The following is a 26,565-nucleotide window of genomic DNA, read 5'->3' on the forward strand; positions in this document are numbered from 1 at the left end:
CGGTCACAACTTTATAGATGTAAATGTGTTCTTTAAAATGTAAGTCACACGCTGAAATACTTCCTCTTTTCAATGTGTGAAAATGACTTAAGGTTTGAGATGTGTGAGAGATGTTTATCTCTATTGATTACTTCATCAGCAGATGTTAAGGGAGCGGTTTTAAACAAGTTGTTTCGTGAACACGCCGATGTCAAAAAATGGAAATCCAAACATTTATTTCTTCATTTAGTTATTTTGGCCAAAACCTCAATAAAATAAAAAAATATTCTGCACCAGCAATTCCGACACCGAGATCACTTGCGTCAGAACGTCAGAATGGTACATCCGGGGTTGTGGTTTGACACTAGATTGACATTGGGATTGCATATAAGTAAAGCAGTAGAGTGTGTGCAAAAAAAAAAAAAAAAACGGGTGAAAAAATGATAAACATTATGAGGCGCTTGAGAGGACGGGAGTGGGGAGCTAGCCAGAAATGCCTGAAGGTAATATATATGGCTCTGATCAGATCATTGATTGACTATGGGTGTATTGTATATTGCTCAGCTTCAAGGAGTAATCTATGAGATATAGCTCAGAACCAAGCTTTAAGAGTGTGTTGTGGGGCGATGAGGTCAACTCCAGTAGATGCACTCCAAGTTGAAATGGGGGGGATGCCTCTAGAAAGCAGAAGAGGGCAGATGATTCTAACATATGGGGTTAATTTATAGGACATAGTGTAAGCCACCCAGGACTAAATGTACTAAAACCATGCCAGGAAAAAGAAAAGGCACAGTTCACCAGCTTTGGGTGGATAGAGAAATAGAGAGTGAAGCTCAAAGAAGAGGAATTAACCAGCTGAACGTGAGTCCTACAGTTCAAATCTCTAATATCCCTCCATGGTTTCTGAAAGAGCCTGTGGTAGATCTGAGTTTGTTGAGAAGAAGGAAATGTAGTAGTGTTAATGTGAACGGGTACATAAATGAGTATTCAGAAAATCGAGTAATTTACTCTGATGCATCAAAGTTAATTAGTGGTAAGATAGGAGTAGCTTTTGTCATCCTTGATATAGACATTGTTGTAAAAAAAAGAGTAAGTGATTATATAGCTGTGTATACAGCAGAACTGTTGGCTGAGCTTTTGGCACTAAGCTGGAGGAGGGAAATGGGCCAGAGAAAAATCTAGTTGCATCAGATTCAAGTAGTGCAATAACAAGTATTAAACATTTGAGCTCGGAAACCAGACAAGACGTAATCTGTGAAATAAGACAAGTATTAGAAAGAATAAACAGACAAGGGAAACAAGTAACCCTTTTGTGGGTCCCAGCGCACATAGGGGTGGAAGGGAATGAGCTGGCACATAAATATGCAAAAGGAGGAGCTACAAAAGCAGAGGTGGACATCCCCATTAAATATTGTAAAAAGCATAATTAGGGAAGAAGTTAAGAAACAATGGCAGAGGAGATGGGATGCTTGCCTCAAAGGCCGTTTTTTCTATATTATACAAACGAGAGTAGAGGGGAGAACAAGAGAGTGGAGTAATAAGAACCCAGAGAGGAGGATGTTCTGACGCGTCTGAGGTTGGGACACACAGGGCTGAATGACACCCTCAGAATAATAGGGAAACAGTGCCCGGGGCGGATTGTTATTATTTTTATTTTTTTATTTTTTTTGCTTGGCGGAGTTTTCTGCGGCCCCTTCTATTTATCCAAACACTATTTTGGAATTGACAAATAAATCTAACGAAAGGAGAAAATCGAAAAATCGAAAATCGAAAGCAGTGTGTTACGTATTCTAGCAAGTCAGGGGTATCACCTCTGGATAGACAGAACAGGCTAGAATATCGAATGCCAACAGTGCCCCCCTCCGGGAAAAAAAAATAAAAAATTGTTATATATTTGTTTTTGCTTGCTTGAGTTTTTTGCGCCCCCTTCTATATTTCCCAACACTATTTTGGCATTAAAATAAATAAATCTAATGAATGGGGAAAATGACCCGAAAATCAAAAGCGGTCGGTGTGTTACGACGACAAAGTTATTATAATAAATGCAACGCGCGCATAAAAGAGAGCATATTTTCCTGCACTGAAGAAGAAGAAGAATGAAGAAGAAGAAGAAGAAGAAGACGAAGAAGAAGAAGAAGAAGAAGAAGAAGAATGAAGAAGAAGAAGAAGAAGAAGAAGAAGAAGAATGAAGAATGAAGAAGAAGAAGAATGAAGAAGAAGAAGAAGAAGAATGAAGAAGAAGAAGAAGAAGAAGAATGAAGAAGAAGAAGAAGAAGAAGAAGAAGAAGAAGAAGAAGAAGAAGAAGAATGAAGAAGAAGAAGAAGAAGAATGAAGAAGAAGAAGAAGAATGAAGAAGAAGAAGAAGAATGAAGAAGAAGAAGAAGAAGAAGAAGAAGAAGAAGAAGAAGAAGAAGAAGAAGAAGAAGAAGAAGAAGAAGAAGAAGAAGAAGAAGAAGAAGAATGAAGAAGAAGAAGAAGAAGAAGAATGAAGAAGAAGAAGAAGAAGAAGAAGAAGACGAAGAAGAAGAAGAAGAAGAAGAAGAAGAAGAAGAAGAAGAAGAAGAAGAAGAAGAATGAAGAAGAAGAAGAAGAAGAATGAAGAAGAAGAAGAAGAAGAAGAAGAAGAAGAATGAAGAAGAAGAAGAAGAAGAAGAAGAAGAAGAAGAAGAAGAAGAAGAAGAAGAAGAAGAAGAAGAAGAAGAAGAAGAAGAATGAATGAAGAAGAAGAAGAAGAAGAATGAAGAAGAAGAAGAAGAATGAAGAAGAAGAAGAAGAATGAAGAAGAAGAAGAAGAATGAAGAAGAAGAAGAAGAAGAATGAAGAAGAAGAAGAAGAAGAAGAAGAAGAAGAAGAAGAAGAAGAAGAAGAAGAAGAAGAAGAAGAATGAAGAAGAAGAAGAAGAAGAATGAAGAAGAAGAAGAATGAAGAATTAAGAATTAAGAATAATAATAATCCATTAACGCCCGCTGGGATGTTTGGGGCATACGCTCCAGGATCCCTGGCCAGCCTGGTGAAGACGAGGAAAAAGAGTTGGGTCTGCGCTGTGGGCGGTCTGGAGAGACAGGAGATGGCGGAGCAGAGTGGATCGATGGTCGGTGGTGTTGGGGAAATATCTGCAAACAATGACCAAAAAAGGATGAAGCGGAACAGAGTTTGTCTTTCTCAAAAGGTGGATCTTTATTTACTCGTGCACAGTAAATAACCACTGTCCCTAACAAAGGTATCTGTCCCTAACCCCAGAACAAATGACAATACACATGCTTTTAACGGCAGTGGCATAGACTGCCACGTACGCACAAAACCCACATCAAATCAGCTCCAAAAGAGATCAATCAAAACATCACGGATACAGAGGCGCCGGACCACATTTATCAGTAACATATATTCTTATATCATCTGTACACAGGAAAACAACATAGATAGGTATGACATGTCATGACCTATTTTTCCACAACAATCCCCCTCTTTTGATAAATATAAAACACTGTTTTTATTATAAATCACATCAGCAAAATGTCAACTATCATCAGTCAATTACCCCTAAAAATCAAAGAAGATTGTAAATATATATATATGTCTTAAACCTTTAGCTGAAGCAAAACATTTCAGAGGAGAAACCTTTCATCACAAGTGTTCAGGGAATAAATATCATTTTGTCCTGGGACTTTTGACCACCAGTATCTCATCCTCAAATTACCGCAACATTAGCACAGAACTAATAAGAATGAAATAAAAAAAATAACAAATAAAATAACAAATAAAAACAAATAATTTAATAGATAATTAACAAATACAATGAATAATAAAACATGAATAAAGCATGAATAATAAAAATTAATAATGAAAAATGAATAAAACATGAATAACACAAATAAATAATAAAACAATAGAAAATAAAAAATAATCATAAAAATAAATAAATAAAATGAATAGAAAATAAACAATAATCCTATAGATGTCCTATAGAGCTCAACATCCGATTGTAAAGCTAATTCAATTAAATTCCATGTATCTATTTTATTTTCGTAACACCCAACAGATTAATCAATGTTTATAGGAATTTGGCAATTTCCCAGTCTGTCTTTAGACAAATGTCCCAAGCTCCCCTGTCCTTAGACCCCCCTTCTCGGCCAGGAAAAACTACATAAACCTCTTTGGGAAAAAACGTAGAAACCTGGAGGAGTTCCAGATGAAGGAGAGATCTGACTCTCACAGATGGACAGGCTGATGCAAGAGAGACTAAGCTGATTTCTGGAAAATAATGCTAAATTAACATAATCCAACCCAATTTAACATAATCCAACCCAATTTAAATTATAATACTTTTCCCCCTTTTAATCAGTAAATTCTAATAATCTATAAAATTGATAAAATTGTTAAATCCTCTTTTATGTCTGTATAATGCAGTCAGTGTCCTGTTTAACAGCGTCTTTATCTTGCCCTGTCACTCAAACACACACATATTGAGCAGATTCCATCTTATCACTCACTTTGAATAAACACAGGAGTTCACAAGAAAACAGGACCAAGATCACAACTATAATAATTATAATAATGTCAAAATGTTTTAAAATAACGTTACACCACAGAGTAAGAAACCATCTCAACACAAGAAAAGACTTTTCTGGTTCAGACTCCATGAGGCCACAGTTTAGTCAGATTTGCAATTGCTTTTTCTTTTAAAATTATTATGCCTGTGTCAACGTCATTCGCAGGAACAAAAGTACACATATTTAACTATATGTATATAGACATCTGGTCCAAATGATGCGGTGTTACACGCGCAGAGCGTGCATAACAATCTCATCACCTATGACCATCCGCTACGTATTTCACATATAGTGAACTACTCTTTAATACAGTGTATTCATTTGAAAATAAAATGGCCATAAATGGATTAAATAATATAAAAGTATGCTTATTGGCCCCTCATTGTAGCTCTTTTAAGCATTATATAATTTATTAGTGAGATAATCTCCATGGTAACGCTCGGGGGAGGGGCTTGAAACTTTCCTTTGGCTCACGCCAACAACAAAAAGATTTGTGAAGAACAAAAAAGCATTTACAGGTAAGATTACGCTCTGGAACTACCTTTATCCTCTTCTCTCTTTCCCTCCCTCTCCCTCTGGGCCGCTCTGGTGGAGCCAAAGCGTCCAACGGTCAAACGCACCCGACGTGTTGCCCCACTATTTGAGAAGGACTGCTGTCACGGGCACAAAACTTAGCGAGATCATCATCAATCCATTTCTTGACAGTGATCGTCTTGAGTGTCCCTGCAGCCGCTGGTTTTTGTTTGTGTTTGACAGCGGCAGCGTGGTGTTTCTCAGCCCGCACATGCGCTCCGCTGCGTCCGCTGCTGTACAACTACAACAATCATCGTCGTCTGTAGTGTAGCGCGCCCAGTTTGTGCATAGGAATCGCTTTGGTTATGTTCACTGCGCTGTTTTTGCCAATGCAAAATATATTACTGCGAAAAATTAGCGTCAGTCAGTATGTCCGAAGCCTTGATTTTGGAGTCGGTCAAAACTGATTTTTGCGTCGGTCATTGACCGTGTCCGACCCGTTATTTCAAGGCTTGTAACACCACTCCCCACCAGTCCACGGGTGAGTCTCCATTCTTCCTGATGTATGGGCAAGAACCAAGTCTACCTATTGACTTCTTGTTGGGTAGGGTGCAAGACCCCATGGGGGGAAGTGTGCATGAGTGGGTGAAGTAGCACCATATGTGTCTTCAGGTGGCTTTTGATGGGGCAAGAGAAAAAGATAGCGCCTAGCGGCCACACGCAGAGAGGCAAATCATGACCAACGGGTCAGAGATGTGCCATTTAAGGAAGGTAAGTTGGTACTTCGCGATAACAGTGCTAGGGGTCGCCGGAAGACCCAAGACCTGTGGAGCCCTCTAACCTATGTAGTCCTTCAAGCCCCAAGGGAAGATGATGTGGTGTACACTGTGGCTCCTGTGGATCAGCCGACCAAAGTAAAAAGGGTCCACCGATCCCTGTTGAAGGCCTTGCTTAGCAACGACTCCCCTGCCACTGTCCCTGGTGTGAATTTTCCGGATGCACCCGTAGCACCAATCATAGAAGATGATTTGTTTCTACAGCCGCCGGAACGGCAGCCAACAGCTGTGCCCCAAAACTCCTCCCACCTTCCATTACACGTGCTGAGTGCTCAAGAGCCATTAGTTGCTCTCCCCACCGATGTCACTGACCAGGCTCCGCCAGCAATTGATCCTGTGGCCAATCCTGGCTTCAGCGAGGAATCTGTACGCAGGTCCACTCACACGACCACTGGCCAACACCTAAATCCCCACAGTCTTCCAAGGTCCCTAGTTGAACAACCATCCGAGCAAGGTACTCCTGTATCATCCTCCAGGCTGACACATGCAGTTTATAGGCCTTGGTGTTAAGTTGTGTTTCATCGTCGAGGCGACAATGCATTTCGGGGGGGTGGAATGTGGCAAGATGGGCTGTGGAGGCCTGTGCTGAGGGTACACTTACCTGCCGCTCTGTGGCGCTGAGCTGGCAGACTACTTAAGCGCGCCCTCCTCATCCGCCTCTCGTTTTGCCCACACGCTCTTCCGGGCCTTGGTGGTTGGCCACTCCGTCCTCCATTCCAGGTAATGACAATCCCGCGGCTTCGATTCATTCATTTCACAAATTCATGAATTAAATTCTTCTGGTAGTGCCGCTGCAGTGCCACAGGTACCCATAATCCAGTCCGGGGCTCTGTTGAATCACCTCGCAGGTAATGAATGCCCAATTCTCCTCAGTCATTCAGTCTCAACGCTCCTAAATCCCGGTTTGCCCTAGATACACTGGTCAAATACACCCGGTTGCCTTGTAACACCTGGTCCGTGGCCACACGCCGCAGATCGTGCCGAAGGTGCTGTTGTGCGGCTGGCAGCTGGCAAACGTTGCAAGCGCTGGTCCATTCAGTTTGGACACTAACGCAGCATGTGGTGTGGAGCGATCCCATTGAGCAGTTAAGCAAGTATCGTGCGCTACGCCGTCAACCATCCCCGGTATGTGCCGTGTATTTATTTAGATCCATTTCGGTTGAATGTAGTATAATTCCACCGGTAATATTGCAGGTCTCCCGTGGTGGTCTGCAGCGGCTTGGGCACGCCCCCCTCTGCTGTTTTGTTCCTGTTTTGTTCCTGTTTTGTTCCTATTTTGCTCCTATTTTGCCTCTGTATTGTTCTGTCTTGTTCCCGGTTTTGTTTTGTCTTGTTCGGTCTTGTGTTGATCTGTTTTGTTCTCCTGTTTTGCTTTGCTTTGTGTTGATCTGTCCTGCGCGTTCTGATTTGTTTTCTGTTTTGGTCCGCGGTGTCTTGGCACCTTCCTGGTGTCAGGTTACGGCTGGACAGGGGGACTCTCAGTACGGGGCACTTTCCCCCGATTTTGGACTGACCGGCAGTCAATTCGGGGTCAATTTTAGGAAAATGAGTGAGTGCGAATCAGTAAGAGTGTGAATGCGTTTTAGTAAAGACTTTATAGCAAAAACATAATTAAATACTTGAAATTAAAATACTGTTTGTGTACAAAACTATTGTGAAATAAAAACCATGTAACTTAAATGGAACCTGGCCAGCCTCCTCCTTAATATACTTATCTGCGTGCCTTTGGGAAATATTCTCCAGGTAAACTGGAGTGGCGCAAAATACTATAATAACTGATTCATCCACGACCCGGCCACTACACTTATATGTCACACGCTGAAATACTTCCTCTTTTCAATGTATGAAAATGATTTAACCTTTGAGATGTGTGAGAGATGTTTATCTCTATTGATTACTTCATCAGCAGATGTTAAGGGAGAGGTTTTAAACAAGTTGTTTCGTGAACACAAAAAACGGAAATCCAAAACATTTCCTGTTTTTGTGGATTTTCTGCAGTTATTTTGGCCAAAACCTCAATAAAATAAAAAATGATTCTGCACCAGCAACTCCGACACAGAGATCACTTGCGTCAGAACGTCAGAAAAAGTGTAAAAAAATGATAAACATTATGAGGCGCTTGAGAGGACGGGAGTGGGGAGCTAGCCAGAAATGCCTGAAGGTAATATATATGGCTCTGATCAGATCATTGATTGACTATGGGTGTATTGTATATTGCTCAGCTTCAAGGAGTAATCTATGAGATATAGTTCAGAACCAAGCTTTAAGAGTGTGTTGTGGGGCGATGAGGTCAACTCCAGTAGATGCACTCCAAGTTGAAATGGGGGGGATGCCTCTAGAAAGCAGAAGAGGGCAGATGATTCTAACATATGGGGTTAATTTATAGGACATAGTGTAAGCCACCCAGGACTAAATGTACTAAAACCATGCCAGGAAAAAGAAAAGGCACAGCTCACCAGCTTTGGGTGGATAGGAGAGAGTGAAGCTCAAAGAAGAGGAATTAACCAGCTGAACGTGAGTCCTACAGTTCCAATCTCTAATATCCCTCCATGGTTTCTGAAAGAGCCTGTGGTAGATCTGAGTTTGTTGAGAAGAAGGAAATGTAGTAGTGTTAATGTGAACGGGTACATAAATGAGTATTCAGAAAATCGAGTAATTTACTCTGATGCATCAAAGTTAAAGGCGCAATGGACGATTCTTCGGCGATTTGAGAACTCAGGCGGAAGTGCGCATGCCACTCCCCCGTCCACATGCGCACTCCCCCGTGCGGACTGATACAACACACACGTGCGTTTGTTTATTAGTGCGACGGATCGCATCACATCTCTCGTCTCCCGTAGATTTCCGTCTTCTTCTGAGTCAGCTCGAACTGTCTTTCTCCGTCTTCATTCTGTCCCGTACACTGAGGGAACTATATTATGATAGATCAATGTGCTGCAGGTGAGCGGTAGGTGCGTTTTATGATTGATACGTGGCAGGACTAATTGGCAGTCCACTCCATGAGGAAATAAGACTCAGATTTGGGACAAAAAAATCGTCCATTCAACCTTTAATTAGTGGTAAGATAGGAGTAGCTTTTGTCATCCTTGATATAGACATTGTTGTAAAAAAAAGAGTAAGTGATTATATAGCTGTGTATACAGCAGAACTGTTGGCTGAGCTTTTGGCACTAAGCTGGAGGAGGGAAATGGTCTGGAGAAAAATCTAGTTGCATCAGATTCAAGTAGTGCAATAACAAGTATTAAACATTTGAGCTCGGAAACCAGACAAGACGTAATCTGTGAAATAAGACAAGTATTAGAAAGAATAAACAGACAAGGGAAACAAGTAACCCTTTTGTGGGTCCCAGCGCACATAGGGGTGGAAGGGAATGAGCTGGCACATAAATATGCAAAAGGAGGAGCTACAAAAGCAGAGGTGGACATCCCCATTAAATATTGTAAAAAGCATAATTAGGGACGAAGTTAAGAAACAATGGCAGAGGAGATGGGATGCTTGCCTCAAAGGCCGTTTTTTCTATATTATACAAACGGGAGTAGAGGGGAGAACAAGAGAGTGGAGTAATAAGAACCCAGAGAGGAGGATGTTCTGACGCGTCTGAGGTTGGGACACACAGGGCTGAATGACACCCTCAGAATAATAGGGAAACATCGAACAGGGGAGTGTGAGTGCTGCAGAATCCAGGAGACAGTGGAGCATGTCCTTATTCATTGCCCGAAATATCAACAACAAAGACAAATTCTGAGAGAGAGAGTATGTGGACATGGGATTAGATTAAAAGGTTATAGTAAAGGTACTCCTTGTGTATCTTAGGTCAACAGGATTAATGGGGGGGATTTAAGGACTGTTGGGGCCTTCCCGGCCCACACTCCATACCGGGCGGTGGCGATAATGCACCTTCAGATGCGTGCCAACCTCTAATAAACAATACTAGAAGAAGAAGAAGAAGAAGAAGAAGAAGAAGAAGAAGAAGAAGAAGAAGAAGAAGAAGAAGAAGAAGAAGAAGAAGAAGAAGAAGAAGAAGAAGAAGAAGAAGAAGAAGAAGAAGAAGTCATTCAGTTTTATTTGTTTCTTTTGTGTGTCTTGTTTTGTTGATGTGTGTAACTGTGTGGATTCCTTATTTAATTGTGTTTGAGGTGGTGTTATGTGTGTTTTTTGTCTGAATCTTCGTGTTGTTTGTTCCTGTTAGCCGCGAGTAGGGTTGCCAACTACCTCAACCCCAAATGAGGGACACTTTATTCCAGGCGCGCCAACAGCTGACCAACAATAATGGAACTTGCAAGATTTCATTAGCCATACCATAAACCTACTAATTTCAGTGTATCTTTGGCAAACCACTACTGTACTTGCTTGGATGTATTGTTCATGGGAATAGTGAAGACAATTATTACAAGTTTCTCTCAAATGTCATGTTAGCATTAGACTTTAACCATATGCCGCAGACACTGAAAAGCTTTAGGCCTAAACCAACCATTGTCAAACTAATTTATCCCAGTTCTGAGCAATACACGGGAGGCCATGATATTATCATATTGAAGGGGGGAAAAGACATTTATGTAAGTTATATACTAACATTTTATTATAAATCTGACATTTAAGCTTTTAAAAAACATGTAATGTAATTGTTATTATCCATCTGTTTTTTTCTCTCCTACATAAATTGTATTGGTGTTGCTCTCCTGACCTGTTTCTGTTGTTTCTTACTACTGTATTGTCTTCTTGACTGTGTTGTCCTCAGTTGTCTGTGTATTTGCTGTCTGTTTCATGGACCTCCTCTTACCCTGCAGTAAATTACAGAAACAAATCATTCTTAGTTTGAGAAATACTGCCCCAAACCTATGAGGTTATGTGTGGGGCATAAATAAGAATTTTAAATTAACGAAGTCAAAACTGTTTGCCTAGGTTTAAACATGCTTTACCTTCTGTTTCCCTCTCTGGATATGAATAATACTTGATCTTGAGCTGGCGGTGGCGGTCAGAGAGCGAGGACAGGACAGGTATTTCAATTCAATCTAACCTCGGATCGGATTGGCTGAGACGTGCGTCTGTCATGGTAATTCCAGGAAGTGGAGCTTTGAGAGGCGCGTGGTAAATGTGTGCGTAGCGCGTTTGCAGTAGCCAATTCTTGGCCGGCGAGGCTGTGATTGGAATACGGGACTAGAACTGTCCCGGACGGGACAAATCAAACTCGCCCATAATTCGGGACGGTTGGCAACCCTAGCCGCGAGCTAAGTTGGGAGCTAGGCTAGGCTGGCGCCTTGTTCGTTGTTCTCCGCCTCCCTGCGGCTTATTATCGGTGGTGTTCTGTATTTCTTGACCCGTGGGTTGTGTGGGTCGTGTGGAGTGTGTTTTATGGTGGTTTTGTGTTAGTTTTGGTCATTTTATTGTCACTTTTGCCGGCTTTTGCCTCCGGCTAGGCTGAGTTCGGGCCCCGGGGGCTAAGCTGTTAGCTCCAGGGGTTGAGTGCCCATGGTTGAGTTCTGAATCAGAGTAAGTAAAGTAAATTTAAAAGAAAAGGGTGGGCAAATAAAAACAAAGTCTAATATGACCAGTTTTTGTTCAAATAAACCTGTCTAATCAAAGTTCTCAAATAAAGAATAGTCATTGCTTCAGAATATTGTTTATTATTTTCAATTTCTTGCATTGATAACTATAATTATGTAGATAATGAGCTTTATATACAGCCCGCCCGGGGGCCGCCATATTTGTCATCTGGTATGTATTATAAACCCCTTTTCCGTTTCAAATAAGAATGTCAAAATGTTCAGATGTTTGTTGTTCAGATACAGGGAGGAGGCAGAACCTGCTCTGCCTCTGGAACACACACACACTCTTCACAAACTGAGCTGGAGCAATGCAAATGATGCGTCGCTCTCTCTCCCCACGTTTATAACAAATAAAACTCCCTGACGATGTGCTCTGTGCTTCCATATTCTAAATAATGTATGAAATGTATTTCTGAAGCGTGTTTCAGGCTCTCAGATTCATTATAAAATCACAGTAAAAGTTCACAAAGCGAGGCATCAGTACGTGTGCCTCATGGAAGAGGGCGCTCCTGACCGTGTGTGGACAGGTACACTTATCTTCTTTGTTATCATTTTGTATGTAGAATCCGGACAATATGGACGATTAGATTTCCAAGTTAAAACATTTCGCAAATCTGGATTTTTAATCAAAGCAAAAGGTTCTAACTGAAGGAAGACCTACACCAGAGTTGAACGGGTTGCTTCAGAGAGTGTTATATCTCTAAAAACGCTAGTTTCATTTTCACAATACTTAGCCTCCCGTTTGTACCGAAATGTATTTTGTGTTCAAACTTTTTAAACTTTTAGATGAACCGAGGAAATGATTTTTTAACATTTTTGATAACGTCAATGATCAGATTAAAATCAGGTTTGATCATTTTGGTGAGTTAGCTTTTCTTGGTTTAGTGGATTGCACATTTTGTGAATTTTGATGACACAAAACTGAAGAGCCTGTCAAAATATGCAAGGTTTTTTGATTTTGTGAGACAAAGGGCAGATCTAGTCGGTGAGGAATGAATGAGTCTGCTGCAGCTTCTCCTCTTTTTGGTCCAGAACGACCTGTCTAAGGTGCTCTTTTGGGTTCATTTGCGTTTGTAAATCCGACTCAGAGTCTTTGACTCACTAGCCCTGGACCTCACCGCACATCACTGTAAATAAATTTGATTGATATTTATGTGGAGTGTGATTGGAGTAGTAGTAAGGCCCACAAAGCAGTTATCCAGTAGCTGCTCCTCTCTGCTGTCTTTCTTCACCATATTCATATTTCTTCTCGCTCTGGATCCATGATAATGTGTTTAGCTCCCAGTCGGTGCCACAGTGGAGTTGGAATGGGCACGGTGGAACTGGCATGACGGTTCAGTTACTGATTATTAGACGCTGAGAGATTCGCATTCTTTTTTTTATAGTTTTATTAGTTTTTTACGACACAAAAACACGACGTGATAATGCATATTGCTTACGTATTTCAGACTTTAATTACGAAACAACCACACAAACACGTCGTCTAAAGTTAATTAAAGTGGAACTAAACACCACATGGTTTAGTTGCAAAAAGAAAAGTTGATTTGTTGTTTTGTTCAGCTTTAAAGTCATCCGTAAAAGTGCTCTCTACTACAGACTGGGTTCTTCTCACAGATGAAATTCTGAGGTGTTTTGCAGTCTTGGTCAAACCAGCTTTTCTCCTGATAGTTGGATGCTTTCATCCCCATCCGCACACAGTCTTCTCCTTTAGGATTAACTCTTGTCAAGTTGTCTGGTTCTTTTGCATTATCATGTTCATCCTTAAACCAAAACGTTAAACTAAACCAGAGGAAAAAAGGAACAGTTGAGGCAGAATTATTCACAGGGACTAGTTTCATTGCACAATGCTTTGAATTTAAATTATTTCAAGTATTTTTAGCAGTTATGTATGAATTATACACATTAGTCTAGTTTACTTTGATCAAATCTCACCTTGGGTTCAGTGAAGAGCCGTCTGTCCACTTCCACACACCCTCAGCTTCAGAGTCTGTCAGTCCGATCCAGAACTTATCTTCTGGAGCGCTCATTAAAGCTCTACATTTTCCATATAGAAGGAACTAAAACAGAAAATAAACATGTTCATCTTAACATTTTTCGCAACTCAAGTGAATTCTTGTTCTCTGCTGATGTTTTAATCTCATGCAGCTGTCAATATAGTTGTACATTAAGTTGTGAAGATAGCTTTTTTTACCTCCAACACTAAAACACATCAAACACAAAGACCTCAAACTTGTCCGATCGATTCACGCGCAGTATTTCAAATGCAGTAATTACAGAGACATTAACCATGAACCAGCTCAAAACATCTGCATTTGACCAGTTTAAAAGTGTAAAGTTCAGTCTCCAGTACCTGCTCCTCTCTGCTGTCTATCTTCACCAGGTTTCCGGCCAAAGATTCACAAACCCACTTGCTCGTGAGCCATGGCTCCTTATTTGTGGATAAATAATAGCACTTTGTTCCCGCTAGTTTGAAGTGGGAGCCACACTGGAGTTTGAATGGACACGGTGGAACTGGCATGAGGGTCGTAAATGATCAGAATTAACTTCCTGTGTATTTATTTTGATAGAATCATGACTGAGATGTACCTGTGCTGGGGCCAGGAGTCGAAGTAGTTGTTGCTGTCTTGGTGGTTGTGGTTGGAGGAGGCGTTACCATGGTTACTGTGGCCAGTTTTTTGATCGTCTCAAGTCCTGTTGTGGATTCTTTGATGTGCACTGTTTAAATAGAGAAAATGTGGCAAAAAAGGGTTTAGTCCTGACTCTGGCACCAGCAGGAGGCCGGTCCATGTTTAGTCCTGACTCTGGCACCAGCAGGAGGCCGGTCCATGTTTAGTCCTGACTCTGGCACCAGCAGGAGGCCGGTCCATGTTTAGTCCTGACTCTGGCACCAGCAGGAGGCCGGTCCATGTTTAGTCCTGACTCTGGCACCAGCAGGAGGCCGGTCCATGTTTAATCCTGACTCTGGCACCAGCAGGAGGCCGGTCCATGTTTAGTCCTGACTCTGGCACCAGCAGGAGGCCGGTCCATGTTTAGTCCTGACTCTGGCACCAGCAGGAGGCCGGTCCATGTTTAGTCCTGACTCTGGCACCAGCAGGAGGCCGGTCCATGTTTAGTCCTGACTCTGGCACCAGCAGGAGGCCGGTCCATGTTTAATCCTGACTCTGGCACCAGCAGGAGGCCGGTCCATGTTTAGTCCTGAATCTGGCACCAGCAGGAGGCCGGTCCATGTTTAGTCCTGACTCTGGCACCAGCAGGAGGCCGGTCCATGTTTAGTCCTGACTCTGGCACCAGCAGGAGGCCGGTCCATGTTTAGTCCTGACTCTGGCACCAGCAGGAGGCCGGTCCATGTTTAGTCCTGACTCTGGCACCAGCAGGAGGCCGGTCCATGTTTAGTCCTGACTCTGGCACCAGCAGGAGGCCGGTCCATGTTTAGTCCTGACTCTGGCACCAGCAGGAGGCCGGTCCATGTTTAGTCCTGACTCTGGCACCAGCAGGAGGCCGGTCCATGTTTAGTCCTGACTCTGGCACCAGCAGGAGGCCGGTCCATGTTTAGTCCTGACTCTGGCACCAGCAGGAGGCCGGTCCATGTTTAGTCCTGACTCTGGCACCAGCAGGAGGCCGGTCCATGTTTAGTCCTGACTCTGGCACCAGCAGGAGGCCGGTCCATGTTTAGTCCTGACTCTGACACCAGCAGGAGGCCGGTCCATGTTTAGTCCTGACTCTGGGCACCAGCAGGAGGCCGGTCCATGTTTAGTCCTGACTCTGGCACCAGCAGGAGGCCGGTCCATGTTTAGTCCTGACTCTGGGCACCAGCAGGAGGCCGGTCCATGTTTAGTCCTGACTCTGGCACCAGCAGGAGGCCGGTCCATGTTTAGTCCTGACTCTGGGCACCAGCAGGAGGCCGGTCCATGTTTAGTCCTGACTCTGGCACCAGCAGGAGTCCGGTCCATGTTTAGTCCTGATTCTGGCACCAGCAGGAGGCCGGTCCATGTTTAGTCCTGACTCTGGCACCAGCAGGAGGCCGGTCCATGTTTAGTCCAGACTCTGGACACCATGTAGTCCAGGCAAAGTGATCCCATTTGGTCCAAAATCTATTCAATTTGTCAATTTTCAAATTTGGTCCCAATGTAATTTCCTGTTTTTTTAAATGTCAGTTATAATCCAGTCCTTGATTGTTGGGTCAGCTTAAATCATCCAGAATCAGAATAATGTTCCAAAGGTATTTTGTGTCCATGAGTTTTGAGGCCGAAATACATAGTTCTGAAGTCAAGTGAGACAGAAAAAATATATAAATATATATGCATATTACAGCTTTTTGTTCCCATAAAGCCAACTGTCAAAACCAGTCAAAGTAATTGACTCTTTGAGGTGTGACGGTCATAAATGATCAGAATTAACTTCCTGTGTATTTATTTTGATAGAATCATGACTGAGATGTACCTGTGCTGGGGCCAGGAGTCGAAGTAGTTGTTGCTGTCTTGGTGGTTGCGGTTGGAGGCGTTACCATGGTTACTGCGGCCAGTTTTTTGATCGTCTCAAGTCCTGTTGTGGATTCTTTGATGTGCACTGCTTAAATAGAGAAAATCTGGCTTAATTGTACAATAATTAGGGTCGATACATAAATCGTCCAACATGTGCCAGCTTATTTAGTTTCTTTTTTAGTCATATTTTTTCTTTTACAGTATTTGAAACAACATAAGGCAAATTTATTTGTAGAGCACAATTTGTACACACGGCAATTCAAAGTGTTTCACACAAAACAGGATAAAAGACATGACAGAAATCAAACAATTTAAGGCATTTAATAGAGAAAAGTGCAAAGAAAAAAGAAAAATCCTTTCAGTCATATGCACAGCCATTTGATCCAAAGTCTATTCAATTTGTCAATTTTCAAATTTGGTCCCAATGTAATTTCCTGTTTTTTTAAATGTCAGTTATAATCCAGTCCTTGATTGTTGGGTCAGCTTAAATCATCCAGAATCGGAATCATGTTCCAAAGGTATTTTGTGTCCATGAGTTTTGAGGCCGAAATACATAGTTCTGAAGTCAAGTGAGACAGAAAAAATATATAAATATATATGCATATTACAGCTTTTTGTTCCCATAAAGCCAACTGTCAAAACCAGTCAAAGTAATTGACTCTTTGAGGTGTGACGGTCATAAATGATCAGAATTAACTTCCTGTGTATTTATTTTGATAGAATCATGACTGAGATGTACCTGTGCTGGGGCCAGGAGTCGAAGTAGTTGTTGCTGTCTTGGTGGTTGTGGTTGGAGGAGGCGTTACCATGGTTACTGTGGCCAGTTTTTTGATCGTCTCAAGTCCTGTTGTGGATTCTTTGATGTGCACTGTTTAAATAGAGAAAATGTGGCAAAAAAGGGTTTAGTCCTGACTCTGGCACCAGCAGGAGGCCGGTCCATGTTTAGTCCTGACTCTGGCACCAGCAGGAGGCCAGTCCATGTTTAGTCCTGACTCTGGCACCAGCAGGAGGCCGGTCCATGTTTAGTCCTGACTCTGGCACCAGCAGGAGGCCGGTCCATGTTTAGTCCTGACTCTGGCATCAGCAGGAGGCCGGTCCATGTTTAGTCCGCCGGTCCATGTTTAGTCCTGACTCTGGCACCAGCAGGAGGCCGGTCCATGTTTAGTCCTGACTCTGGCACCAGCAGGAGGCCGGTCCATGTTTAGTCCTGACTCTGGCACCAGCAGGAGGCCGGTCCATGTTTAGTCCTGACTCTGGCATCAGCAGGAGGCCGGTCCATGTTTAGTCCGCCGGTCCATGTTTAGTCCTGACTCTGGCACCAGCAGGAGGCCGGTCCATGTTTAGTCCTGACTCTGGGCACCAGCAGGAGGCCGGTCCATGTTTAGTCCAGACTCTGGACACCAGCAGGAGGCCGGTCCATGTTTAGTCCAGACTCTGGGCACCAGCAGGAGGCTGGTCCATGTTTAGTCCTGACTCTGGACACCAGCAGGAGGCCGGTCCATGTTTAGTCCTGACTCTGGCACCAGCAGGAGGCCGGTCCATGTTTAGTCCTGACTCTGGCACCAGCAGGAGGCCGGTCCATGTTTAGTCCTGACTCTGGACACCAGCAGGAGGCCGGTCCATGTTTAGTCCAGACTCTGGGCACCAGCAGGAGGCTGGTCCATGTTTAGTCCTGACTCTGGACACCAGCAGGAGGCCGGTCCATGTTTAGATCCTGATTCTGGCACCAGCAGGAGGCCGGTCCATGTTTAGTCCAGACTCTGGACACCATGTAGTCCAGGCAAAGTGATCCCATTTGGTCCAAAATCTATTCAATTTGTCAATTTTCAAATTTGGTCCCAATGTAATTTCCTGTTTTTTTAAATGTCAGTTATAATCCAGTCCTTGATTGTTGGGTCAGCTTAAATCATCCAGAATCAGAATCATGTTCCAAAGGTATTTTGTGTCCATGAGTTTTGAGGCCGAAATACATAGTTCTGAAGTCAAGTGAGACAGAAAAAATATATAAATATATATGCATATTACAGCTTTTTGTTCCCATAAAGCCAACTGTCAAAACCAGTCAAAGTAATTGACTCTTTGAGGTGTGACGGTCATAAATGATCAGAATTAACTTCCGGTGTATTTATTTTGATAGAATCATGACTGAGATGTACCTGTGCTGGGGCCAGGAGTCGAAGTAGTTGTTGCTGTCTTGGTGGTTGTGGTTGGAGGCGTTACCATGGTTACTGCGGCCAGTTTTTTGATCGTCTCAAGTCCTGTTGTGGATTCTTTGATGTGCACTATTTAAATAGAGAAAATGTGGCAAAATTGTACAATAATTAGGGTCGATACATAAATCGTCCAACATGTGCCAGCTTATTTAGTTTCTTTTTTAGTCATATTTTTTCTTTTACAGTATTTGAAAAAACATATGGCAAGTTTATTTGAAGAGCACAATTTGTACACACGGCAATTCAAAGTGTTTCACACAAAACCGGATAAAATGCATTAAAATCACAAAGACATGACAGAAATCAAACAATTTAAGACAAAAAAGAGAAAAGTGCAAAGACAAATGGACTCTTTGAGGTGTCACTTCTCCTTTGTCTCCTTTGCAGTTTCGGCGGCCGCGCTATTTCGTGCCGCGGCTCCTGAAACTGCTGGGCTATTTGACCGCGCCACGGCTACTGGAAAAAAGTTTAATCCCGGAGTTAATTTATTCATTAATAATACGATAAGGAGCTCAGGATATGCACAGAAACAAGTCGGTTATGGAAAATACGTGAGTTTTGGACTCACACCTTCGAACCAGTGAACCTTAAAATTTCTGAATTTTCGGACTAGTGAATCTTCGGACCAGTGAACCTTCGGACTCGTGGGCAGCCACCATCAGAAAGAGGTTTATTGCCATTGTCAGTGAACAGAATTCACAAATTCACGGTTGTTTAGTGCCAGTGAAAGCCGCTCACAGAGGTCAAAGTTCGGAGCCTTTTTGGCTTTGTCTGTTCTCTCTTTACTATGGGGCACAGGCAGCAGGCAGTGGCTTGGTTTGTTGGGGAAATTACAGCCACATTGCCTTGTTCTGCTGGTGTCAAGCTACAACATGTCACACACAGAAACAAGCAAAAGAGTGAATGGATGGAAGCGCAAACTGATGACAATACGACACTGTGATAAAATGTAAATATATGATTATATTTCTGTGATGCATTTTATCTTCATAATAGTGATATGACGATATTTTATATTATCTGCATCATTAGTCTAAGAGAAAAACGGCATGTGAAAAACTGCATTTGTTTGTGTGTCGTAAAGATGGAGCAGAGGAATGTTTACTCTCCAGGGAGGGGGTGTAACACCCCAGGGGAGTTAGGTAAACATTACCCATGCTTTATCTCTAAGGGAAAATACCAACTGTTATAAAAGACAAGTGCCTTGATGTGAAGCTGACCAATGAGAATGTCACCCGCCTATTCCATAATATCTAATAAAACCAACCTGCGTGAGAAAAAAAACGTTGTGAGACCAAGCAGGGTCGCCAGGCTACGTACAAATCAGCCCTGGCGACCCAGTCCGAGATTTTCTCCCATGCATGCTACACAAAAGTCTGACATTTCTGTATCGTTTCATATTCTAAGTTGAATTGTGTTCTCTGTGTGTTAAGGAATAGCATTGGTTTATGTCTAATTTCTTGACGGACACACGGAACTGTGTCCGTGTGTCCTTCATGGTATTTTTCAGCAATAAAAACATATGTTATTGATTAAATGCAAGATATATACGTTTAATGCCATGCTATGGAACATTCCAGGCAAAACAATACAAATATTATTATTATATTTATTGGCGTTATGTATCATTGTCATATTATTGGTGTTGTACAAGTTCACATTTGTGTGTAAAACTCACAGATGACCGCGGCTCCGGAAAAGACCAAAAAAGCCACGAACAGAACCAGAGCCAGAACCACACCCACTCTCTGCTTTCCATCCAGCCTCCTCTTCCCAGAATGCACTTCTGCTCAAACCACATTTAACAACTTTAGAGGAACCTTTACAGAGACATGACTGAACTTCATCCTGCTTTTCAGTGATGACATAAAATGATGTTGAATTATTTTCATATTGGTACTTTCAAGATAAAACTAATTATGTTTGTTGACACCAAACTTCAACTTAACATGTTACCACAGAAATTACCACACATATTTGACTCGAGTAAGAGTGTTTCAATAATTTGTGAGATAAAACATTTCCCTTTAAACTGGTAAAGTTCTTTCCCATCACATGCCTGATGTTGTAATCATAAATTCAAGAGTAATTCATGAATGAGTCTGAGTTTCAGGAACATTTCTAATAAAAGTAAGCAAAGAAGACAAATTCTTCACAAATAAGCAGTTTAGGTCTTTATGCATTTGTCTCTGTGCTGCTCTGGTCTGGATCGTTTGTCATTTTTCTCAGATCAGCATTTGCATTTGATCAAACTGTGGGACAATAATGCAAACGATCAAAGATTATTGTTAATGTGCACATAGTGGACATTTAAGGAAAATCAATTTGATTTTTTCTTCTTTTTTTTTAAATACTAGGAATATAATTCAAACAAAAAATACTACCACTAACTACTTCTACTGCTGTTTCATCTATATTCAATGTGAGACAGACTCACCGTTGTCTCTCTCTTCTGTTGGCACAGGATCATCGACATATTTTGACATCTCCATCTCTTCTTCTTCTTCTTCTTCTTCTTCTTCTTCTTCTTCTTCTTCTTCTTCTTCTTCTTCTTCTTCTTCTTCTTCTTCTTCTTCTTCTTCTTCTTCTTCTTCTTCTTCTTCTTCTTCTTCTTCTTCTTTTGTGTTTTATGGCAGTTGGTATCCAAGTGTTAGATTACCGCCAGACTTTCTTCTTTAGACTTAATTTTTTAGAGTTCGACCGGCTTTATTCCAGGGCTGACTCTTCTTCAAGCGTTACATTGTCGTTGTTGTTGTTGTTGTTGTTGTTTTATGGCGGTTGGCATCCAAGTGTTGCATTACCGCCAGACTTTATTCCTCAGACTTTGTCGTAGTCCTCAGACTCTGTCGTAGTCCGTAAAATTACTCCTTCCATTGCTTTGGTGTTACAAAGCCCATGAGGTCATGATATGTCTTTGTGACCGGCTTTATTCCAGGGAGACTCTTCTTCATCTTCCTCTCCTTCTTTGACGTTCGGTGCTTCCACCGTACAGCTTTATTCTTCAGGCTTCATTCTATTCTAATATGTCCACTGATGTCGCTGCTTGGTAGCCGTGCGTCTACGAGACTGGGCGAGGACAGGAGACCACCCCCACCCCCATCTCGTCACTCTGATCACTCTGACTCCCCACAAGCAGACCCCCATCACTCCGACTCCCATTTAGCGCCTTTAGCCTGTTTTCTATATCTGCCCAATCAAGCTCCTTTGTTCCAAGGAATCTCCCTGCAGCTTTAGCAATGATCCTGATCCTTTCAGTTCTGCTTTGAGTCTGAGCAGCACAGTTTACAACCCGCCACCCACTATACGTCTACGTCTTAGACTTCAGAATTTATTCTTTAGACTTTATTCTTAATTCTTTAGACTTTATTTAATCACTGGAAGAACAACTTTTAGGACTACGACAAAGTCTGGGGAATAAAGTCTGGCGGTGATGCGACACTCGGCTGTCGACTGCCATAAAACAATAACAACAGCAACAACAACAGTCTAAGGAATAAAGCCTGGCGGTAATGCAACACTCGGATGCCAACCGCCATAAATCAACAACAACAACAACAACTTTATTCTTAATTCCTTAGACTTTATTCTTAATTATTTAGACTTTATTCTTTAGACTTTATTCTTCAGTTCAAAGCCCACGAATTCCAAGCTCATGAGATCTTCTTCTTCTTCCTCTTCTTCGTCCCCCTCTACCGGTATCCAAGCGCTACACCACCGCCACCCACCACAGCAGTGCCACACACCTCAACTCTATAGACATCCACCCAACCCTGTGTTATAAGTAAGCAACTACCGCCTTACGCAAACCCTGTGACTGGAATGTAAGAAATTCCTGCCTATTATTCTGAAACCACAAGGCCAACCCGGTCCTTTCTCTTTCATAGGTCGCACAGTGAATCAGCACATGCTCGACCGTCTCTGGCTCTTGACAGTGATTACACAGACCGGTCAGATGTTTGCCTATCCTACTCAGTGACCGATTGAGTCCAGTATGGTCCATCCTCATGCGAGCAAAGGCCCTTTCCTCCCCCGCGTGGATCTGCATGGACCAACACTACTTTGTATTTGATAGAGATGCCGTCCAGTATCACAACGACTCCAAAATCCCTGCCAAAGTTTATGCACATGACTCTTAATAATAGGTTTGATTTCAGATTTGCTTAACTCAACCGTCACATCAATTGACGGCCGCCTAGGGGAACTTTTTGCCAGCGAATCAGACACTTTGTTACCGTCTACCTCCACATGCGCAGGAACTCAAATGAAGGAAACCCTCACATCCTTCCTAGACAGAGAGCGTATCAGACAGAAGATGCTTTATAAAACATCCTGTCTACAATCCGACTTCCCAGATTGAATGCTTTGCAATGCAGAAAGTCTGTCAGAGGCCCCCCCCACGCCGCACCACTGTAAAGTAGACTCAACCCATCCCAATGCTGACTGGTCGCTTCGGAGTGAAAGATTACTAAGAATTTCCGCACTACTAACACCCGCTAACTCCTTGGACATAAGCATAAGCTCTATTGCGCTCTCCGTATTGTTCACTATATTATAACGGGTTCCGTGGCCATCATTCAGACAAACCAACTCCCTCTGATCGATAAAACCTTCAAACACCAACTCATTCCTATCAGTACTACTACCGCCCCATAAAGTGCTACGTGCATTGAAATCTCCACACCACATGTTTTTTCCTTGAACATCCTCGCCGATACAGTTTAAAGAGTCTAGCGTTAACTCACCACACGGGTTATAAAGGTTAACCACAGTAACAGTATCATTACTAAACTAGACAGCCAAAGCCTCAAGCGTATTACTCACATTGACATTATTGAGGTAATTTCGAGTAAACACAGCTACACCTCCCCCTCTGCCCTGCTCCCTGTCATTCCTAACACCCATATATCCTCTCAGATCTGAATTATCACGGTCACTAGATGTAAAATGTGTCCCTTATATGTCACACGCTGAAATACTTCTTCTTTTCACGGTGTCAAAATGAATAAACATTTGAGATGTGTGAGAGATGTTTATCTTTATTTATGACTGCATCAACAGATATTAAAGGGGAACTATGAAACTTTTCTTCTTATTCTTTGGCGGCTGGAATCCAGGTGTCACATGACCGACACCTACTGTAGTTGTAGATCTAACTTTATTCTTCTACGACAAAGTCTAAGGAATAAAGTCTGGCGGTAATGCAACACTCGGATGTCAACCGCCATAAAACAACAACAACAACAACAACAACAACAACAACAACAACTTTATTCTTCAGAAGCACAGGAGTTCAAAGCCCACGAGTTCCAAACACACAAGGTCTTCCTCTTCCTCCAACGACCGCCATTGTGGAAGGCTAAAGAATAAAGTCTTGTGGTAATGTAACACTTGGATACCAACCGCCATAAAACAACAACAACGACTGCCATTATGAGCCAGGATGCAAAAAAGAAAAAAAAAGAATAAATAAAAAAATAAGAAAACAACACAACACTAATGGGCCATCAAAGAGATCTACATCCAAAATATTACAAAGTGATTTTAATTCTCTGTGAAGCAAGTTGTGAAATGCCTTTTATACATTTATATAAACATTTTTACAACACAAGATAAGAATGATGGCGTGATCATATGATTCTCCTGCGTATGTCAGACTCTAACAACCACACAAACACATACAGGTGATATTAAAGTGGGACTAAACACCTAAAGTCGACACAAAGCCACAGTCTGAACGAGCGGTGAAACTGGGCAGCGCCTGGAGGACTGAAGGGGAAGAAGGGACGGCGTCTGGATGATTGAGGAACAGATTGACTTGGTTTGAGTTGGTGTTTAGTCTCACTTTAAAGTCATTGGTGAATGTCATTTCTATTGACAGACTGTTGTTGGGTTCTTCTCACAGATGAATCTCTGAGGTGTGTCGCAGTTTTGGTCAAACCAGCTTTTCTCCTGATAGTTGTCTGTCTGCTCCCCCATCCGCACACAGTCTTCTCCTTCAGGATCAACTCCTGTCCAATTGTCTGGTTCTGTTTTATTTTTACCCTTAAACCAAAACGTTAAACTAAACCAGAGAAACAAAAGATGCAGAATTATTCACAGGGACTAGTTTCATTGCACAATGCTTTGAATTTAAATCGTTTCAACTGTGTAAGTATTTTTAGCAGTTAAGTATGAAATATACACTTTTGTCTCGTTTACTTTGATCAAATCTCACCTTGGGTTCAGTGAAGAGCCGTCTGTCCACTTCCACACACCCTCAGCTTCAGAGTCTGTCAGTCCGATCCAGAACTTATCTTCACCCTCGCTCATTAAAGTTCTCAATTTTTCATATAGAAACAACTAAAACAGAAAATAAACATGTTTAGTCTTAACATTTTCTCAATTTAAGTGAATTCTTGTTCTCTGCTGATGTTATAATCTCATGCAGCTGCCAATATATTTTTGTACAATTATTATTTTTTTCTCCAATTCTAAAACACATTAAACACAAATGGAAAGACGTCAAACTTGTCCGATCGAATGACACGTCACATCTGGAAACTTGATGTTGAACTTTGTGTCAGTTTTTGTTTCCCGCGCAGTATTTCAGATGCAGTAATTACAGAGACATTAACCATGAACCAGCTCAAAACATCTGCATTTGAACAGTTTAAAAGTGTAAAGTTCAGTCTCCAGTACCTGCTCCTCTCTGCTGTCTATCTTCACCAGGCGTCCATCCATAGATTCACAAAACGTCTTGCTCTTGATCCATGAGAACTTATTTGTGGAGAAATAATAGCACTTTCTTCCATTTAGTTTCCAGTTGGTTTCACACTGGAGTTTCGTTGAACATGTTGAAACTGGGACAGTGTTAAATGATCAGAATCATCTTGATATGTATTTATTTGATGTATTTGACTAATACCTGTGCTGGTGGTAGTAGTAGTAGTAGCAGTGGTCATAGTTATATCTGTCATGTTCGTTGTAGTTGTAGTTGTTTCTTTGGTGTTTACTGTTTAAATAAAGAGCTTATGCAATGACAATCATGATAACACAAATTAGAACAGTAACAAATATTGACCCATGACTAAAGTAAGACTAAATGATAATAAAATCTGAAATGAACCAGGACTAAGGAAACTAAACTGCTGTATGACTCGAACACTAAACCAGTTTCCGGTAATCCTGTGTATGACAGATTAGACAACTCATTTCACTACAACATAAATGCATTTAAGATTTAATGTTCAAACTCTGTAAGGTTTTTACTGCACAACACTACTTCCTGTAATGTTCACCGTTTCTCCCCCTTGACTGATGTAAAACTATGATAAATATTAGATAAAAGATGGCCTAATATCCTATAAAAAACAATAGTAATAACTTTAAACTATCTCGCAAACCACTATATAAACAGAAAATGTTAGAGAACTTACCGCCAAAAAGAACTGCAACGACAACAATCAAGAGTACAACAATGAGGAGGACTCCTATAATCACTAGTTTTTTCACAGTTGAAATCCCAGGTGAAGGCCCTTTGGTCTCGGAGTCTGCAGAGACAATAAATAGTACATTAGAGCCCAAAATAACATATATTTAAATGCAAAAAAGTTCCTTCAGTCCGGCCTGCTCTAGCCTTTGGTTGGATTTCTTGATATTAGCCACTTAAATAATGTTCTGGTGGTATATCCCATGTAGGGGCGGGTCCTCCCATGACGGTCCCTCCTCCAGCACCTCGTCCTTGTTCCTGTTGCCTGAGACATTCACTGGGCACGTCATCTGTCCTGGTCCTTGATGTTCTTGTGGATCTTACTGGACAGCGGCTCTCACAATCACTAGTGCGTTTAGCTTAGAGAAAAGGGAGGAGACTTTGCTTCTACTAAAAATGTTTCATCAAAATAGCAGGAAACAAAGAAAAAGAAATGCAATCTTTTTTGGACATTCAATTTACCTGCATTAACTGAAGATCAAAACCAAAAATGAGGTGCTGATATAACAACTACTGAAATTCAAAGTGCAATCAAAAGACTAAAAACAATAAATCTCCGGGGAGTGATGGGCTCACAGTGGTATAAAGCTCTAAAATACACACTTACTTTATAGACTCTATTCTTAATATAATAAATACTTCACTCGAAAGTGGCTATGTTCCACAGTCCTTCAAACATGCAGTCATTAAACCTCTTCTGAAAAAGCCTAATCTAGATCCCGACCTATTGGTAAACTACAGACCTATTTCAAATCTTCCCTTCGTCTCTAAAATCCTTGAAAAAGTTGTAGTAAAACAGCTTTGTCGCCACCTGCAGGACAATAACTTATTTGAAGTTTTCCAGTCAGGGTTCAGAGCCCACCATAGCACTGAAACTGCACTAGTTAAAGTCACAAATGATTTGTTATTAGCCGCTGACGATGGACTGGTCTCAATCCTGGTTCTGTTGGACCTCAGCGCAGCGTTTGACACCATCGA

At 41.8% G+C, this 26,565-nt stretch overlaps 1 protein-coding gene across 1 annotated transcript; it reads right to left on the bottom strand.

The window, feature by feature from the left end:
* Positions 1-23,640: 23,640 nt before the first annotated feature.
* On the bottom strand, positions 23,641-24,974 carry LOC140365149 (C-type lectin domain family 4 member E-like; the record flags this gene model as incomplete). Its single annotated transcript, XM_072451403.1, has 3 exons — positions 23,641-24,180; positions 24,334-24,458; positions 24,798-24,974. Coding segments are annotated over 3 exons (495 nt in total), but the record flags the coding sequence as incomplete, so codon positions are not given.
* Positions 24,975-26,565: the final 1,591 nt, after the last annotated feature.

Source organism: Eucyclogobius newberryi, unplaced genomic scaffold (genome assembly GCF_026437365.1).
Source record: "Eucyclogobius newberryi isolate DKJ021-1_F unplaced genomic scaffold, fEucNew1.0.hap1 SCAF_186, whole genome shotgun sequence".
In the NCBI taxonomy this organism is placed as follows: Eukaryota; Metazoa; Chordata; class Actinopteri; order Gobiiformes; family Gobiidae; genus Eucyclogobius; species Eucyclogobius newberryi.